The sequence below is a fragment of the Globicephala melas genome, chromosome 19 (genome assembly GCF_963455315.2).
Source record: "Globicephala melas chromosome 19, mGloMel1.2, whole genome shotgun sequence".
Classification (NCBI taxonomy): domain Eukaryota; kingdom Metazoa; phylum Chordata; class Mammalia; order Artiodactyla; family Delphinidae; genus Globicephala; species Globicephala melas.
The window spans coordinates 12,907,316-12,924,679 of NC_083332.1; the positions used below are offsets into that span (position 1 = coordinate 12,907,316).

The 17,364-nt window shown below is 56.4% G+C and overlaps 2 protein-coding genes across 4 annotated transcripts; one reads left to right on the plus strand and one right to left on the minus strand.

Annotated features, from left to right (window-relative positions):
• RPS16 (ribosomal protein S16) lies at nucleotides 1-2,627 on the plus strand. 2 transcript variants are annotated; one of them, XM_030874273.3, is made up of 5 exons: nucleotides 1-154; nucleotides 292-393; nucleotides 2,032-2,128; nucleotides 2,230-2,277; nucleotides 2,416-2,627. In XM_030874273.3, the coding sequence occupies exons 1-5, from the start codon at nucleotides 107-109 to the stop codon at nucleotides 2,559-2,561; spliced, it is 441 nt and encodes a 146-aa protein (XP_030730133.1). In that variant the 5' UTR covers nucleotides 1-106; the 3' UTR covers nucleotides 2,562-2,627. The 2 variants fall into 2 exon arrangements, with proteins under 2 accessions (XP_030730133.1, XP_030730132.2); XM_030874272.3 differs by having other exon boundaries at nucleotides 2,032-2,277.
• Nucleotides 2,628-3,652: 1,025 nt separating this feature from the next.
• On the minus strand, nucleotides 3,653-17,230 carry PLEKHG2 (pleckstrin homology and RhoGEF domain containing G2). Of its 2 annotated transcripts, XM_030874274.2 has the most exons (19): nucleotides 16,216-17,230; nucleotides 15,427-15,550; nucleotides 14,355-14,626; nucleotides 14,176-14,276; nucleotides 13,203-13,269; nucleotides 13,037-13,083; nucleotides 12,647-12,797; nucleotides 12,188-12,325; nucleotides 11,795-11,995; nucleotides 11,259-11,351; nucleotides 11,083-11,169; nucleotides 10,469-10,502; nucleotides 10,276-10,377; nucleotides 10,130-10,177; nucleotides 10,014-10,052; nucleotides 9,831-9,847; nucleotides 9,469-9,645; nucleotides 8,436-9,360; nucleotides 3,653-8,353 (listed from the first exon to the last, which is right to left on the minus strand). In XM_030874274.2, exons 2-19 carry the CDS (start codon nucleotides 15,527-15,529, stop codon nucleotides 6,783-6,785), a joined length of 4,173 nt encoding a protein of 1,390 aa, XP_030730134.1. In that variant the 5' UTR covers nucleotides 15,530-15,550; nucleotides 16,216-17,230; the 3' UTR covers nucleotides 3,653-6,782. The 2 variants fall into 2 exon arrangements, with proteins under 2 accessions (XP_030730134.1, XP_030730138.1); XM_030874278.2 differs by lacking the exon at nucleotides 16,216-17,230 and having other exon boundaries at nucleotides 14,355-14,623; nucleotides 15,427-16,065.
• Nucleotides 17,231-17,364: the final 134 nt, after the last annotated feature.

Here is a 17,364-nt window from a genome sequence, read left to right on the forward strand (position 1 = left end):
CACAACGCGCCTGCGCAGACCGTGAAAAGCAGCCAGGTTGGGCCCGCATTTTCCTTTTCCGGTTGCGGCGCCGCACGGTGAAGAGCTCCTGTGAACGCTCGCAGCCATGCCGGCTAAGGGCCCTCTGCAGTCCGTGCAGGTCTTCGGACGCAAGGTAAGCCGGGCTCCCGATGGTAGGGGCGAGAGGAGGCCTGGGTCGGGGAGAGGCTTGTGGGCAGGGTTCTGGGGTCGACTTGGGAGCCGGGGCTCGGAGCTCACGTGGCTCCGTTGTTTTCCCTTCGCTTTCCGCAGAAGACGGCCACGGCCGTGGCGCACTGCAAACGAGGTAACGGCCTTATCAAGGTAAACGGGCGTCCCCTGGAGATGATCGAACCTCGCACGCTGCAGTACAAGGTACCGGAATTAAGGATGGTTGTTTGGGTTGACTGGAGGGTTCTGGAGATGGAGATGTTGGAGTAAGTGGGTTCCTGGAGTTCGTCGATCTTAGAAGCTGAAGGGTCTGGTGTCAATAATGGGACGTTTAGAAGCTGAGTAGGGAACAGAAAAATGGGGTATTTGTCGATGAATGGAGTCGGGTGTTGGGGGTTCAGGCGATGTTACAAAAGCTTGAATTGAGAGTGAAAACGTGGATGTTGAAGATTAAGCAGGTGCTTAACTGGGTTATTTGGAAGCTCACTCAGTTTTGGGGACCGGATGGCATGGGGATTACGCAAGTTTATGTGGTCTGATTTCTTGCAATAAGTTAATAGGGATATAAGATTGTTTATTTCTTAATGTTTTGACTTTTAGGGTCGTATACACTCTCCGACAACAGGAATCAATGTTTTGTTCTTCGAAACATTGTGAATAAAGTAGGGTTTGAATATTGTACATACTTACTAAGCATTATAAGAATTTGAGTTTGTTCTGCTTGGCTGTGAAAGGAGTTCCTCCTCTCTCTGTCTGAGCCTCAGTTTCTTTTTTTTTTTTTCCCTGAATAAAGTTTTATTGGAAGGTCTCAGTTTCTTTGGCTCAGAATGGAAAGAGATCCGAGTTTGATTTCTGCCGTTTCTAGCTGAGTGATTTGAGGCAGTAACTTACCTTTTCTGTAAAATAGGAATAATTCCTACCTTGGAGGGCTGTTGTGAGGGTAAATTGGATTTTCCTTGTGAGGTTGTTGGTGTGTGTGAGAATGCATTTGTTAAGTCTATTGCTTTTAAAGGTGAAGAATAACATCTCCGTTGCAGGGTTAGTTAAAACTTAATAAGGTGGTGTCTGAGATTCCTTTGTATAGCAGATAATTGAGTATTGTGGCTTATTCTTACTGTTAGTTTACTCGAAGGCTTTGTGTGTGCAGCCTGTGTTGAGAGCTGGAGACAAATCAGTGACCCTGATGGCTTCAGGGCCTGCCGCCACAGAGCTCCCAATCCAGTGGGGGAGACACATTGGACCCCAGTACCAGACACTGCTCCAAAGTAGTCAAAGCTGGCGTACAGGAGCCCAGAGAAGGTTTCTGGCTCAAACCTGGGTGGAAGCTTCAGAGCAGGGTTGGGGGAGACTTGTGAGCTGAGGCCTGAAGTAGGTAAAACAAAATAGGGTTATAGCATAGTTGTAATTTTTCTGGAAATCTGTGAGACTCAAAGGGAGGGCACAGAGCTCAGGTGGGGAAAGCACGTGACGTAGCTCAGGAGTGGCTTTTCACTGTTTGGGGCAGCCTTGGTGGCTGCAGAGGTGTTCCTTAGTGTTGGGCTAAAGTGCCAGCATTCTAAGAATCAGTCTTAAAGATAGGTAATCTGATGTCCAGAGGGAAACACAGGAGGGAGCCCACCTCAAGTTTCAGGTTGCCTTCAGCGATCTCTTCTGTCTTGGAAACGCCCCTGCTCTGCTGGCTGTGCAGAGTGCCTTGAGTAACAGCCCAACCCTCTTCCACTAATACTTCGAGGCCAGTGGTGGCCGAAGCTACTTGGAGAGAGTTGTGGAGGAATGTTCGGTGAGGTGGCTTGGCTGCCCAGGTTGTGATCTAAAATCCTGTCATGCTTCCTGTTGCTCTAGCTACTGGAACCTGTTCTGCTTCTGGGCAAGGAGCGATTCGCTGGTGTTGACATCCGTGTCCGAGTGAAGGGTGGCGGTCATGTAGCTCAGATTTATGGTGAGTCCCCGGAACTGGGCACATGGGTGGAAGGTGGGTCCTACCCTTGGGGGTTCCTAAAGTTGATGTACCTTTTTTGTGTGTGTGTTTCTTTCTCACAGCAATCCGCCAGTCCATCTCCAAAGCCTTGGTGGCCTATTACCAGAAATGTGAGTGAGGGTGGGTCCTTCCCATCAGGTGGGGGGGGGCAGGTCAAGGTCTAGCTCTGGCACTCTTGCATTTAGTCACAAAGAGCAGGAGGACGCTTCCTGGCGTATCTAAATCTTTACCCCTACTTTAATCCCCAGACGTGGATGAGGCTTCCAAGAAGGAGATCAAAGACATCCTCATCCAGTATGACCGGACCCTGCTGGTAGCTGATCCCCGTCGCTGCGAATCCAAAAAGTTTGGAGGTCCTGGTGCCCGTGCTCGCTACCAGAAATCCTACCGTTAAGCCTGTCGTAAAGATCAGGGTTCACCTTTATAATAAAAATGTTACGGGATTTAAGGTTTCAAGGACTATGCTGTGGTCTTCTGAGGTGGTCTTTGTCTAAAAGGAATACAGGAGATGCCCCAGAAGCCTTTCTAGAGGCTACCACTCGTGGTAGGAGATGGGTTGGGTTGGAGAGGCTGGTGGGAGCAGCCCTGGTCTCAGTTTCTGTGCACCTCCAGTAGAGTCCAGTGTGTTGGCACAGCTGAGGTGGGCGTGGTTCTAGGTCATTGGTTGTGTGGGGTATCCTTGTGAGTTTTTTTTTTCCCCCAATCTTTTTGCTGTTGTTTTATTTTTTAATTTATTTTTAAATATTTATTTATTTATGTGGCTGTGCCGGGTCTTAGTTGTGGCATGTGGGATCTAGTCCCTGACCAGGGGTCAAACCCAGGCCCCTTGCATTGGGAATGTGCAGTGTTAGCCACTGCGCCACAAGGGAAGTCTCTTTGCTGTTGTTTTAATGACATGTCAGAGAAGAGCAGGGGAAATGTGTAAGATCAATAATCTTTACTACAAAGTGAGGAGAAACTGCCTGGATGGAGTCTTTAAGTCAGCAACTAAGAGCCATCCATGCCTGTGTTGGGAAAGGAATTTTCCTTAATGCCAACCTGTAGTGTAGATAGGATTGAGATTGGGGCAGGGGGCTGTAACCACCCCATTGTGGATGGGTGCATGATTTCCCCCTGATTGGCCACATCCTTCAGGATGTCAACAATAACTCCTGAGAAAGTCTGCCACACCCCCATGGCCTCCTTAAAGCAGGTCCCAGTTATGCTCAGTGTGGTGACTGTCCTTATGGGCCTGGGAACATATAGGTCTGAGGACTTGTTCATCTATTGTGTCTGCCATGGGATGATAATAGCTGACTTAGGTGGGCTCTCAGTTGCTACCACTGGGCTGCAGAGATGATAGAGCATTTCCATCATGGAAGAAAGTTCTGTGGGATGGCCCTGGTATACGTATTGGGAAGTACTGTTTGTGAATTAAGTTACCTTCAGTTTCTTTCCCCATTTTTAAAGGAAGCTAGTGAACATCATTGGGGTGGGAAGGGCATCTGTGCTTCCATACCAGCCTTTGCAGCCAACCTGGATACTTAAGCGATCTGCCCCCAAGTGGGCTTCCTCACTACTCCCCCTGCTGAGTACTGGCAAGAACATCATTACACACTTAATCAAGGAGAGTTTCACAAATTTTCTTTATAAAAGAAGGACTTTGGGATTTACTGACTAGTTGCCCTTTTTGTATGTCTGCCCTACCAAAACCGTAGCCACATGTGGCCGCCAAGCTGGGCTGCACTGATGAGAACATTGTCACAGGAAAATTCTGTGGGACAGCACTGGTGTACAGAGAAAACATACAAAGTGCTTCTTACAGATGGAGAGCGGGGTTGATTGAGCTCCATCTGGTTGCCAGGCTAAGTGTTTACAACATCCCTGTGACGTTGGTGACAGGCAGGTGTCTTCGTGTTAGCTGGTGAGAAAGTTAGCCTAGTGGCTAAATAACTACCTCACCAAGTTTTGCACTGGAGCTGGAGTTAACTCGGGTTAACTGGGTTTGGCTGGCATTAACCTAAACATCCCAAGGAGGGCAGCAGTGTCCCAAAGAAGGCAGTGGACAGCTGCCCTTTTCCTTTTCAAGCCTGTCTTAATTGCAGCTCTAAAGACAGTTTACAAAAGGCAGGCTGTAGTAGACCAGCAAGAAAGGTATTCCTGAGGAGGCGTTGGAGCTGGGGTTATGAAGCAGAGGTAGGAGTTGGGCAGGCAGGAGGAATGGAATTCAGGGGCAGGGAGTAGGAGGGCCCGAGGCAGGCCTAGTGCCCAGGGTTTTCGCACGGGGTCCGGAGACCCCCTTACTGAGACTCTTAGCCCCCTCCCAGAGGCACAGCTGGGACGCATCTGGAGTGGCTGAGGGGGCTTGCCTCTCCTTCCCCACTCCAAGCCTTGGAGTAGACGGCCTCCTTCCTCCCTGCTGCCTCCTCAAATACCAGGAATTCCGGCACCGCTGGGAGCCCAGGCCAGGCTGGGAACTTTCTTTCAGCTGGGAATGTGCAGCCGGGGGCGGAAGAGGGGAGGGCCAGCCTCAGCCCTGACCTTTGTCGGGAGGCTGCAGCGGAGCAGGTCCAGGCCAAGAAGCCGACTCAGTCTAGGCCCTGGTGTATGGCATGGTAACCACTCAATAACTGAACAGAAGCCAGCAGCTGACGCTTACTGAGCCAGGACTTACTCAGTTTACCCAGCTAATGACCAATTACCTAGGGCCTTTGGAGCACCAGGCTGCAAGCCCCTTGTGGGCAAGGAATTATTCCCTGTTGTGCCCCCAGTGACAAGAACAGCACCTGACGCCCTCAAGTAAAAGTGCCGATGGGCTTGGCAGTGTGGATGAGTCCCAGCTCTGCTCCTTCCCACTTGTTTGGGCAAGTCCCTTATCCTCTCTGTGCCTCAGTTTCCTCATCTCTAAAGTGGGGGGTAAGAATCATCCTCACTTGCCTTTTAGGGATGTTGTGAGGACTCAGAGTGAACGAGTTCAAATAAAGTGACTAATGCCTGTGGTATGCAGTTAGTACTCAATAACAACATTTTTTGTTGTTGCCGTTAATTGATTGTTAAAACCAGACTCTTAGGCTCCTGCCTTGGAGGTTCTCATTCCATGGGTTGGGACTAGATCCTGGGGCATCTGATTTGAACACTGCCTCGGTGAGTCAGGCTTAAATACATTTGGGAAGTAAGGATACGCTCACTGAAACTTTCCGATGATCCTGCGAGGCAGGTATTGCTGTCCTCATCGTGCAGATGAGGAAACCGAGGCTCGGAGGGAAGTTAACACACCAAGTACTAGAAAAGCTGGGACTTCAACTCAGCCATGATGCTGCGGTGTCTCAGAGAATTCCAGGGAAGACTAAACAGATGATGCACTAAAGCACAAGAGGTTAAGTGTTCAATAAAAGCAGCTAATATGACCAAAGAAACTGCTTAAATTGTGCTTCTCACTGGGCATACCACTGCTGGGAGGAGGACAGAACGATCTTAATATAAAAGCCTTTGTCCCTAAGACCTGAATTACTTTGGGGTGTGGGGGCATATTGAGGCACTGTAGAGGTCCCCAACTAGAGAGAGGGAGTAAAGAGATCTGATAGAAGAATTCGATGGGTGGGTACGAGAACTGGAATACTTAGGAGGGTGGAGAGTGGTTGCCAAGAGAAATAAGGCAGATGTGGGACCCTTCTGCCAGAACCCCAAACCTGATCCATTTTGGCATTAGCGGGGAACTTGTCTCCGAAATTTTGTAGTACCAAGACCCAGAAGAATCCAATTACGGAGGGATGGATGTAAAGAGATTAAAATGGTTGGATGGATGGTGGCAGAGATGGTTAAATGGACGGTTGGCTCGATGGATTAGGAGATGGTTGAGTGATGAGATGTACGAATGAATGGACATAGGGACAAATGGATGAATGGAGAGAGTTGGTTGGAGAAGACGGACAGGTGGGATAATAGATGAGTGGATTGACGGAGGAACGGGTGCTAGATGGGGGGTGGGGTAGGATGATGGATGAATAGGGTAGAGAAAGTTGAATAAAGCAAGACATATGGGTGGGATGATGGATTGGAAGACGGATGGACAGAGGGAGATGACGGAGAGATAGCTGGGTGGATAGAATTGGCTAAGTAGATGAGAGGAATAGATGATGGTGGGACACATCAACTGGATAAACTGCTAAGGGAATGAATTTTGAGGGATCTGCTTGGGAGAAAGCTTCTTAACTTGGCCTTCCTAGATAGGCATCAAGCAGTTCATAAACCCTCTAGAATCACACACCAAACTGTAATGGGTCCAGTCTTCAGTAATTCTCAAAGGAGTTTGAGATTCCCCAAATTTTCAGAACGACTGATTTGTGCTGTATCAGACCTCCCCATTCATTGTCGTCTTCTGTCATCCCCCACGGCCCCCAGAATGGGAAAGATACATAATTTCATAATATTAACAAAATATTAATGACATCCCCTTGCCCATCCCTGTTGGGTTAATCCAGGTTAAGTAATAAGGCCCATGTGCCAAAGACGCCAGGTGTTGGAAAGCTGTGGCAATTTTTAGACCTGTGTTCAGCGTCTGGACTTCCGGGTGAATTCTGAGGGTCTGTGGCATCTGGCTGAAGTCTCTGCTTTTCAAGAAGCGCGACATCCTGGCTCACATGTGGAAAGGGGCGTCGGGAGCCCCCTGAGCTCTGCGAAGGCCCACTGATTCCTGGGGGGTTGCCAAGAGAGCAGGGTGGTTCAACCTGACCTGGGCCTTGGCTGGCTGTAGCCGCCCGCCACCCCCGACGTGGATGTTGACCGTGGTGGCATAGCTGAGCCTCCTGGCTGGGGGCGCTGGGGGTTGAGGCTGGGGTGGCGGTGAAGGTGCCCGTGACGTGGGGGCGGAGGAGGGCCAAGGGCCCCGGGAGGCTGGGGGAGCCTCTCCTCCAGGCCCTTGCCGCCGCGCCAGGCTCTGGCTGATGTATGAGGCTGCCAGGTATCTTGACAGGGCAGCTGCGTTGGAGCCCAGGAGCTGCCGGGTTGTGAGTGGGGGACTGTGGGGTGGGCTCAAGTCTGACGACTCTGACCTGGCAACGTGAGAGACCGCGTGGCCTCCTTGTTTAGACAAAACCACCGTGGTCTGGACTCGGGTGGGTAACAGGCCCTGAATGTCCCGAGGGCCCCCTTGCTCAGGCAAAGGTGGGGCAGCTGGAACATGGTCGTTGGTGAGGCTCTTCTGCTCCAACAAAGGTGTCAGTTTCTGACCCTGGAGGTCTGTGAGGCTTTGCTCCTCAAGCAGAGGCGCAGCAGCTGGACCCTGGATGTCCGGGAGGCCTCCCTGCTGGGGCAAAGGTGGGAGGGCTTGGACCTGGGTGTCCGTGAGGCCTTGTGGCTGCGGGGAAGGTACGGCAGCTGGAACCTGAAAGTGTGGGAGGTCCCGGGGCAAGGACGGCAGAGTGTTGGCTGGGGTCTGATGGTCTAGGTGGCCTCCATGTGCAGGCAAAGGTGAGGTACCCGGAACCTGAATGTCAGGGAGGTCGTGTTGCAAGGGCACTGGGGTGTCAGCTGGGATCTGAGGGTCTAGGCTGCTTCTGTGTATAAGCAAACGATCGACGGCTTGGCCACAGGCAGTGGCTGGGGACTGAACAGCCCTAGAATCTCCTTGCTTAGTTAACGGGGTGTTGGTTGAGCTCTGGCTGTCCAGGTGGCCTTCTCGCTTGGGCGTAGGAGTGGCGGCTAAAGCCATGACATCAGAGCAACTTCCCCGCTTAGGCAAAGCTGGGGTGATTGGAACTTGGATGTCCACGTGGCATCCTTGCTCAGGAAAAGAGGTGGTAGATGGAACCGGTATATCCACGTGGCCTCTATGCTCCGGCAAAGGAGTGGCAGCTGGAACTTGGATTTCCGGGTGGCCTTCTTGATCCGGCAAAGTTGTAATAGCTGGCATCTGGCCGTTGGGGGGGTCTTCCTGCTTGGGCAAAGGTGTGGCGGCTGGAATCCGGATATTCCAGAGGCCTCCTTGCTCAGGCAGAGGGGTAGCAGCTGGAACCTGGATGCCCAGATGGTGTTGCTCAGGCAAACTTGAAACATTTAGACGCTGGCCGTCCAGGCAGCCTCGCTGCTCAGTCACAGCTGTGGCAGCTTGAACCTGGGCAGCAGGGCTTAGGGGGACAGATTCCTGGGCGCAGGTCAGCGAGAAGGCCAGCTCACATACGAGCACATGTCCAAAGGCAGGCAGGGGCCCTGTATGCAAAGCAAGGTGGAGAGAGTTAGGATGGATGCCCCCACATGGGCTGCGTCTGCCAACCACATACCTGGACCTCACCTGGCTCAGCCTGCTCACGGGGCAGGCAGGGCAACAGCTGCGGCTGGGCCAGAGCCCGTGGCCGGCGGCGGGGGGCGTTGGCTGATGCCCGGGTCTCAGCCCGCTGCATCTGCTGGATCCGCTCGCTGTAAAGCCGGGCCAACTCTCGCACTCGGGACGCTGACCTCTCCGAAGTTGGGGCTCCTGCCTTCCCGCTTCCGCTGCCTCCACTTAGATCTGAATCCTCCAGGATCAGCAGCGGCTCTGGGAAACCTGGCCGGGCCGGCTGCCCCTGCTCCAGTGCCCGCCAGGCACTCCGGATTTCTGAGCAAGGGCGGAACTCCAGCTCATCTGGGAATTCCTGACCTTGGGTGACATCCCGGGGCTGGAAAGCTGGGTATGATACTCCTTCACCCTCCTCTTGGCCTGCCCTGCTTTCTGAGGAGGGCTCTCCCAGTTTTCCAGAACTGCTTCCAGGGAAGAGCTCTCTCCTGGTGGCTAGAGCCTCATCCGGCTCCTGCAGAGGTCCCTGGAGCCAGGAGTCACAGGGGAGAGTGGGAGCGTTGGAGAGACTAGGAATGTCGGGGACACTGGGTATGGCTGGAAGGCAGGGCATTTCAAAAACACTGGAAATGTCAGAGAGACTGGGAAGGCGGGGCATTTGGGGAATTTCAGAAAGGCTGGGAATTTCAGGGAGGTTGGGTACATCAGGACTTTTGGAAAGGCTGGGAATGTCAGGAATTTCAGCCGCAATGGAACTTTCAAGCCCCTCTAGGACGTGGAGTGGGGAAGGGCCCCGTTCATCCGTATCCAGCTCTTCTTCCTCCTCCTCTTCTGAAGAGTCCCGGCTGGGCGGGGCTTGGAATGCGAGGGTGTCACTGTCGCCTGGCACCTGGGAATCTCCGGGGAACTTGGGAATGTCATGGGGGGGTGGCTGTAGTGGGCACTGAGGAAGAAGCCCAAGGTATCAGGGTGGGTTGGCCCCCCTGACCCCCAGGCTGTGCCTGCCCAGGCCCAGAGCCCCAAGGACACCGTGAGGGGACGCCCGACTCACCCCTGGATCCCGGAGGCCTCTTTGGTTTAGCAGCTCCAGGATTTCTTCAGTGATTGAGGTCCCAGAGGGGTCCAGCGTGGGGGGCCCAGTGTCCTCCAGGTCCTCAGGGGGTTCAGAAGCTGGAACTGGTGGCAGAGGCTCTAAGGGCGGGTAGAGCTCCCCCTCACTGCCAGTGTGCTGTGAGGAAGGAAAGGAAGGAGGGCAGGAGTCCAGGGCCCCATCCCCCTCCTCCCTGAGACAGAGGAATCCAGTCCCCAGCCCCCTTCTTCTTCAGACCCAGCACTTTGGAACCCAAGCTCCCTCCTCCCTCAGACCCAGGAGTCCAGGACCCAAAACAAACCCTGTCCCAGGATGTTTCTCACCTTGAGTCTAGGCTTAGCTGGGGATGAAGACATGAGAAAGAGAAAAGAGTGAGATGTAAGAACAAGTGTTATTCCTTGTCATTGATGAGCTGCCCCTATCACCCCTCCCTCACGAACTCTGGGCATCCCCGGGAACAGACAGACAGACAGGGACGGAGCAGGCCGGGGTGGGTGGTCCCTCACCGTTCTGTGGAAACATGACGTAAGGGTCCTTCAGGGGCTCTGGAGGGAGGACACAGTGATGTCAGGGGCCAGGTCCCACCTGATGCCTAGTTCACTTTTAGGTGAAGGGTACTCACCAGACTGTCTGCGGCCACGGCGGGTAGTGGCGGGTCCTGGAGATGGAGCTATGGGAGAGGCGGATCAGAACCTTGTTAGGAGCCCAGCTCCAGGCTTCTGGGGGAGGAGTGGAGGGAGAGGGAACTCAGGGTTCCATCCCTTTTACCTGTGTTCCTTCGTCCAGGGGTGAAACTTCTAGCATCTCGAGGTCGGGGAGACCCAAGTGGAGGTGTCAGGGGCTCTGGGATAGACTTACTTTTAGGAGCACCTGCAGGGAGAGATTTGGGGCTAACACTTTACTTTTTCTTAGAAGTGATTCCTCTACTGCCACATCCTCCCAACACAGGGCCCCAACTCACAGTGCAGGCTGTTTTCAAGGAGAACTTGTTTTGCCTGAAAGAGACAAGGATGAGGGATGAGGGGGCTGGTCCCTGAGCACCCCAGTCACGGTCCAGGGAAGCTGCTGGGCTTCCCTGGTGGCGCAGTGGTTGAGAGTCCGCCTGCCGATGTAGGCAACACGGGTTCATGCCCCGGTCCGGGAAGATCCCACATGCCGCGGAGCAGCTGGGCCCGTGAGCCATGGCCGCTGAGCCTGCGCGTCTGGAGCCTGTGCTTCGCAACGGGAGAGGCCACGACAGTGAGAGGCCCGCGTACCGCAAAAAAAAAAAAAAGGGTGCTACTACATGTCAGGTGCCTTACACGACTGATAATGACTAATCCTCACCGCAACCCTATGAGGTTGATGCTATCATTCCTCCAGGTGAGGAAACTGAAGCCAGAGAGGTTAAATTACTTGCCTAAAGTCACAAAGCAGGGATGTGATGGAGCTGGGATTGAAACCCCGGCAACGTAACGCTGCAATTTAACTACCATGTTCTAAGACGGCACCCCCTGCAGTCAGGGTTTTTCGGTGTTACTGGGGGAGGGGAGTCTCCAGCACCCTGAGGACCCCCCGCGGTGGCAGGAGCTGTACCTTGGCAGGGATGGAGGCGGGGTGATTCTCAAAGAAGAGGCGCTGGAGACAGTGAATCCACAGCCTCTTCTCTTCTTGGTTCTTGGCCTGGGGGCAGGGTGGGGTGGAATGGGGAGCCAGGGGTGAGGTCTAGGGACTGGGGGATCCCTGCCCGCCCAGCCCCACCCTCTGCTCACCTGGAGCAGGTGTCTGTGCTTGGGAATGGTCAGATCAGACACCTTGAACCCTAGAGGGTCTCGAGGGCTCTCAGTCACACTCAGGTTGCAACACTGGATGAGGGGCAGAGAGGGGAGGCAAGTTCAGAGGCCTCAGACTCATCCATGTGCCCCTTATGTGTATCTGGGTCCCTACCCCCTAGAAAGATGTCCCCTTTCCCCCTGTCAACCCTCCCCACCAGGCTGGGCTCAGCTCTCCCTCACCAGCCCTCCCCGCCTCATCTGGATCAAGAAGACATGCCTGCCCATGAAGATGCTTGTCTGGTGGGCAAATCCAGGTCCTCCCCCTCCAGGCCTGCACCACCCGTGCATCCCACTGGCCTCACCCCTCCTTATTAAACCCTGCCCCCCCACCTCGGACTCAAGAAAACATGGCCCTTTTAAGCTGGGTTGTCCCTCCTTGCGGATCCTGCCCCCAGCCTTTAGGTCTACAGGTATGCGTGTATAGAACATACCTGGCAGGTAACATTCTGGCCCTGCCCCATCCCTGAACTCACGAAGATGTGGCCCTTGTATGTGTATTCTGGTCCCCGGCGCTTGGCCACGAGCAGCATCCGTGAGAACAGAAAGAGCAGCCGTTCACCCCCTCGAAGTCGGGGGCCGCCCCCTCCACCACCTCGGAATGCGCCCTCCAGCACCAGCTCGCCAAAAGCACTGAGCTCCGGACCGGTCCAGCCACCCAGCCGCCGCTGCACCTCCTGCCGGGACCACGCCGGGTGCAGCGGGCACAGGAACACACCGGTGGGCGGTGTACGCATACCAACACAGGGGGGTTAGCAACCAGACTGCGCTGTCCCAGCCCGCCCTCCAACGCACGGACCGAACCCCGCAAAGGCCATCACGCCCGCTGCCCCCCATGCCGCCGGTCCCAGCCCTCTCCCAGGGGTCACCTGGAGGCGCGCAGCGTGCTCCTGCTTGCGTTTCATGTCATTGATGTACCAGGCGACCGCTGTCATGGACACGATAGCCTCCTCCACCAACTCGCGGCCCCCGGCGTCTGGGCCCTCCACCCAGTGCTTGCCTAGCTCCTGGAGGGCAGCCACCAGGCACCCAGGGAGTGGAAGAGGAACAGAGGAAGAAAGAATGACAAGGATAAGAGAGAGAGACAAATAAAGGCAGGGGCAGAGGCGGAGAGAGACAAACAGGCAAAGACACGAAGTGAAATCAGCTGGCGCCAGCCCCCACTGCCAGCAAGACCCTGCCCCAAGCACCAGCCCAGTTTCTAGGGACCGGATGCCTCCCCAGGCCTTGCCCAACTCGTCCAGGGTCCAATCTCCAGATGTTCACCAGGTGGCCAATGGACAGGACCTTGCCCCTCCCCAAGCAGTCCCCCAGGGGCCACAGCTGACCTGCAGCAGCAGATGGTACTTGAGGATGCGCTGAACAGGCTTCAGCAGGAAGCTCTGCAGGGGCAGTGAGTGGTGGAGCTGGGCCTGGCGCTCCTGCAGCCACAGGGCTGCTGGCGGAGACACTGACAGCTCCCGGAGCAGGGCCAGGGAGCTGGGGGCACAGCACAGGTCAGGAAGACTTGCAGCTACAGTGGGCAAGGCCGGGAGGGGTCAGGGAGTGGCCAGGGTTTTGGAATTCTCGGGGGCCCACCCGGGTCGGGGTGGGTTAGGGAGAGGGTGGACGCTGTCACGGTATGGCAGGAGCTGGATGGGTCCGGGTGGAGGGAGCTTGGCTGGCACATCAGCTCGTGGGCACAGCCTGGGGCCCCGCAGGGGCTCCTTGGCCCTCACCTCGGGTAGTTCATGCAGTACAACGTGTAGATGTCAAAATCCTCGCTCTGTGGGCAGCAAGGGCGTCAGGGAGACCTCAGTTCCCGACTCCCCATGACCCCCCCGCAACGCCTAGCCGAGGCCTGCTCCCCCCTTACCCAGGCCCCAGCCCAGGCCCTCGCCTCACCCTCTGCACGAAGCACTCGGCGATGCCCCCGGCACTGCTGCTGCCCTCCAGGTCCTCCAGGAGCTCGCTATGGAGGGGAGAGGAAGGGTGAGGGGGCGCCCTGCCCCCCATGGGAGGACTCCAGGAGACTGGGGCCCTGGTGGCTGCCAGGATCTCTCAAGGGATGTCATGTCCATACGAAGGGTCCTTTGATCGCGACATGGGGGACTGCAACCTGCTCAGACTTTGTCCTTGGTTACCATTACATTCCTCGGCCCGAGGTCTTGTCACAGCTGGCATGAGCCTGGGGCATCTCATGGCACAACCCAGGGAGAGGGGTGTCAGGACGCTCAGAGCTGTGATATCTTAAGATCCCACTGTGACCCCGAGACCCTGTCGTGACTCACGAACCTCCTGCAGTAACTTTAAGTGTAATTAGGGAATTCCCTGGTGGTCCAGTGGTTAGGACTCCGCGCTTTCGCTGCTGGGTCTGGGTTCAATCCCTGGTTGGGGAACTAAGATCCCACAAGCCAAGCAGTGCGGCCAAAAAATAATAATAATAAGTGTAATTAGGTGTCATCAAGACACTCGGTGTCATGCTCCTTGGACTGAGTGGCCAACCATTCTGGTTTGTCTGGGACTGAGGGGTTTCCCAGGATGAGCCGGTCACACAAATGCTCACACTGTCATGATCCGCAGGCCCCACACAAGCCTTGGATTCATCACGATCCCAGACCTGACATAGCGATAGCCCCATCTCGCTGCCTGGACCCATCCCGATATTTGGACCTCAGCTGGGCCCTCAGGCTCCCATCCACCTCACTCCTCCACCTCTCTGGATCCTCACTCCCCATCATGACCCCTGCCCAACGTCATGATGCCCCGTGTTCCAGACTGGACAGGGCACTGTGGGGTGCCAAGGTTGGGGTTAGAACACAGCCTGCCTCCCCGACCCCCCGAGGCAGCGCTGCTGCCCATCCCACCCGTCCCTGACCTGCTGAACTCGTAGATGTCCTCAATGTTGGCAAACAGCGTGCCCACCTGCTCCGCGCTCAGCCCCAGAACCCCGCCGTCCAGCAGAGGGCCCAAGTAGTCCTGTGGGAATGACTGGGGTTACAGGGGTGGAGGGGCTGGCCTGGGTCCCCACTGCACTTGGGTGCCTACCCGCCTCACCTCCACGATGCTGCGGAGGTCCCGGACATAGGCCCGCTCCGTCTCCACGATCTCACGGGCCACACGCTCCAGCCTCGAGGGTTTCGCCGAAGCTGGGGTCCCCACGGGCGACAGATGCAGGCGGATGGGGGGCCCCGGAAGGGGCTCTGGCCTGGAGGCCAAGCAGGCTGGGGTGGGCCCCGGAGCCGGGTCCCCCTCTGAGCCCACTGTGCTCAGGGATGTGGAGCTCCCAGAACCTCGGGGGGAGGCCATGGCGGGGGTTGCAGGGGCTGCTGGGGGTGTGGAAGAGGCGATCAGGGGGTCTCCCCAACTGAGTAAGTGCGCTTAGCCCCCACGCTCACCCACCCCTGCTCAACAGCTCTCCCATGGGCTCCCTGCTCCCCTCACTGTGCCCTGTCCTCTCCCTTCAGGGTCCTCTCTGGACTGCTTGTCTCCATTCCTTAAATCCACCTCCATGTGTCATCCTGGGGAAACTTGATTAATTGGCCTGATTCTGTCACTCCCATGAGTATAACCCCATTCCTGCCCTCAGGGTAAAGTCCAGATTCCTCAGATCCACAGGGGCCTGTGCAAGGTGGCCATTAGAGACATTTCCAGTCTGCTCTCGTCCCGACACACCACTTCTTACCCTCTGGACTCCAGTCACACTCAGCTTCTTTCAGTTACTCAAATAAGCAGCCTCTTCTCACCTCTGTGCCCCTGCACATACTGCTCCCTCTGTGCAGAACACTCTTCCTTGCCTCGCTCAACTCATTCCTCCTCATCTTTCAATTCTCAGTTTAGATGTCCCCTCCTCCAGGAAGCCTCCCTGGACCTCCCAGATTAAGTTCTCACAGTCCCCGGGGCTTTCCTCATCCCAGCCCTGACCACTCTATGCTGGGCTTCCCCTCTGGACTATCATGGTATGGGGATGGGTCCATCTCCCGGACCAGACCTGAAGCTCTGTGCATGCAGGGCTGGGGCTGTCTTGGTCAGCCTGTGTTGCCAGCACTGGGTCAGCCCCAGAGCGTTGCAGTGTCTTTCATGAAAGAATGAATGCCCAGCAGGCTCCACCCCTCCCTCACAGGCTCACCTGTCCGAGTCTCACACACAGCCGCACAGTCACACACTTCACCTCTGCGGCCGAGGCTAGGGCTGGGTTTGGACAGGCCCAGTCCACGGGCTCCTTCGGGCATGGCTGAGTGGCTCAGCGGCTTCTGCAGAAAGACCCCCTTCCTGGATATCAGGACCCCATAGGCCTCCCTGCCCCCCACGCTCAGAGGCTGGGGGCTGAGAATGAATAGTGTGGTCTAAATCCTGGGAGGGGGCCCTGGGAGTAACTACTGGGGGAGACAGAGGCAAAGTGATAGAAAGAGGGGAGCAAGGAGAGAGAACACTGAGAAAAAGATGGAAAGGGTGAGACAAAAGACTAAAGCGAGCGAAAGAGTCGTCCAAGCTGTGAGTCTGCCGTGTCTGGGGCCGGACGCTCAGGGATCCTGGGAACGTTTGGGCTCCGGCTGGAGCCGAGGGCGAGGGGCAGGGCTGGGAAAAAGCCGTGGGCGGGAGGCCGCGGGGTCCCAGGGGAGGGCGGAGGAGGCTGGGGGACCGGATGCCAGGGTCCTGCAGACGGCTCCCTCCCCCGCGGAGAGCTGCGAGTTGGGGCGCTGGCCCTGAGTTCTCGACCCCCTCCAGCCAGTCCCTCCGTGATCCACTCACTGTTCCCACCGCCGCAGCTCCCCTGCAGCGCCTCCCCACACCCCTCTAGCCCCCAACTCCCGCCAGCTCCTCCGCTCGCCCCCCGCCGGCACGCCCCCTCATTGTTCAGCGGCAGCGGCGCCGCCCCCTCCCCCAACCCGTCGGGGCCCCTCGCCTCCCCCCTCACCTCCCGGGGAGTCTCCAGCCCCGAACCGAGGCAGCCCAGTTCCTATTCGACCCTAGCACGGTCCCCGGGGAGGCGCAGAGCCGGGACTCCTGGGTCTCTCTGCAAGTCAGGGGTTTGAACTTCGGGCTCTCAGGATCCGTGAACCAGAATCCGGGGTCTCTCGGAGGATGGGGTGCAGTGGTCCAAATTTCTTTGGTCCTCTAAATGGAAGATGCTGGGGGCGTCGACTCTTGAGTCTCAGATGGGGGTGCTGGGAACCCAAATTCCTGAGTCTTCTAGATGGGGCCGTGGGGTGGGGGGGCCGGATTCCTGAGTTCCCCTAACTCTAAGAGCAGGGATTAAACCAACTCCAGGAGGGAGCGCAGGGAGCCCCAAATTCCAGGGTCCTCTTGAAGTAGTTGGCGCTTCAACCCCAAACGGGCTGGATGGGGCGCTAGGAGTCCGTATCCCAAGTTCCTCAAACCCGGGGAGTCCTGGGCTCAGCTTTCTGGGAAACTCTGGAGGGAATCTCCGGTCTGGGATCCTAAATTCTTGGAAACCGGGCGCAGGAAGCTCGGCCTCCAGGGTCGCGCGGCGCTGATGTCCCGGACTCCTAGCTCCTCCAGGAGGGGGCGCTGGGCACCTGGATATCTGGGGTCCTCTAGCCTGGACGCTGGGGCCTGGGCTTCGGGGTTCCTCAGGACGCGGTGCAGTTTCGGGAGGCTGGAGTCTGCGACTGTGGACCCCTCAGGCTCCGGGATGGGTGGCGCCGGCTCTGGCGGCGCCACATACATCTGTGGCTGGAGAGCCCGGTCCCAGCAGTGGGGCGGGGGGCGGTCGCCTGGGGCTTCCCCTCCCCCCAGCCGCCCGGGCTCATATCCTGTTCCCGCCCGCAGGGGGGAGGGGCCGCCTTCCGGCCGGCCAGCCAACGAAGGGTTAAGACCCCTCCTCTCTGGTTTCTGAATATTCATGAGAAGGCGAGTCCCAGGCAGGCTACACCCCCACATTCCAAAAGCCTCGCGGACTTTTCCCTTTTACAGCAAGAGCCTTCCAGGCGTGAGAATCCGGAACTGGTAACGCACTTTCTCCTATTGGCCAATCCAAAGATTCCTATTTGTATATGCAAAGACGAGGCGGAGCAATCCATCAAGGTCACGTGGCCAGGAATGA

Coding starts and splice junctions, on each gene's coding strand:
- RPS16 (XM_030874272.3), top strand. CDS start 107: ATGCCGGCTAAGGGCCCTCTGCAGTCCGTGCAGGTCTTCGGACGCAAG. Junction 155..291: donor TGCAGGTCTTCGGACGCAAG/GTAAGCCGGGCT, acceptor CGCTTTCCGCAG/AAGACGGCCACGGCCGTGGC. Junction 2,278..2,415: donor GGTGGCCTATTACCAGAAAT/GTGAGTGAGGGT, acceptor TTTAATCCCCAG/ACGTGGATGAGGCTTCCAAG.
- PLEKHG2 (XM_030874274.2), bottom strand. CDS start 15,529: ATGCCCGAAGGAGCCCGTGGACTGGGCCTGTCCAAACCCAGCCCTAGC. Junction 13,270..14,175: donor GACATCTACGAGTTCAGCAG/GTCAGGGACGGG, acceptor TCCCCTCCATAG/CGAGCTCCTGGAGGACCTGG. Junction 10,503..11,082: donor CCGCCTCCATCCCTGCCAAG/GTACAGCTCCTG, acceptor TGTCTCTTTCAG/GCAAAACAAGTTCTCCTTGA.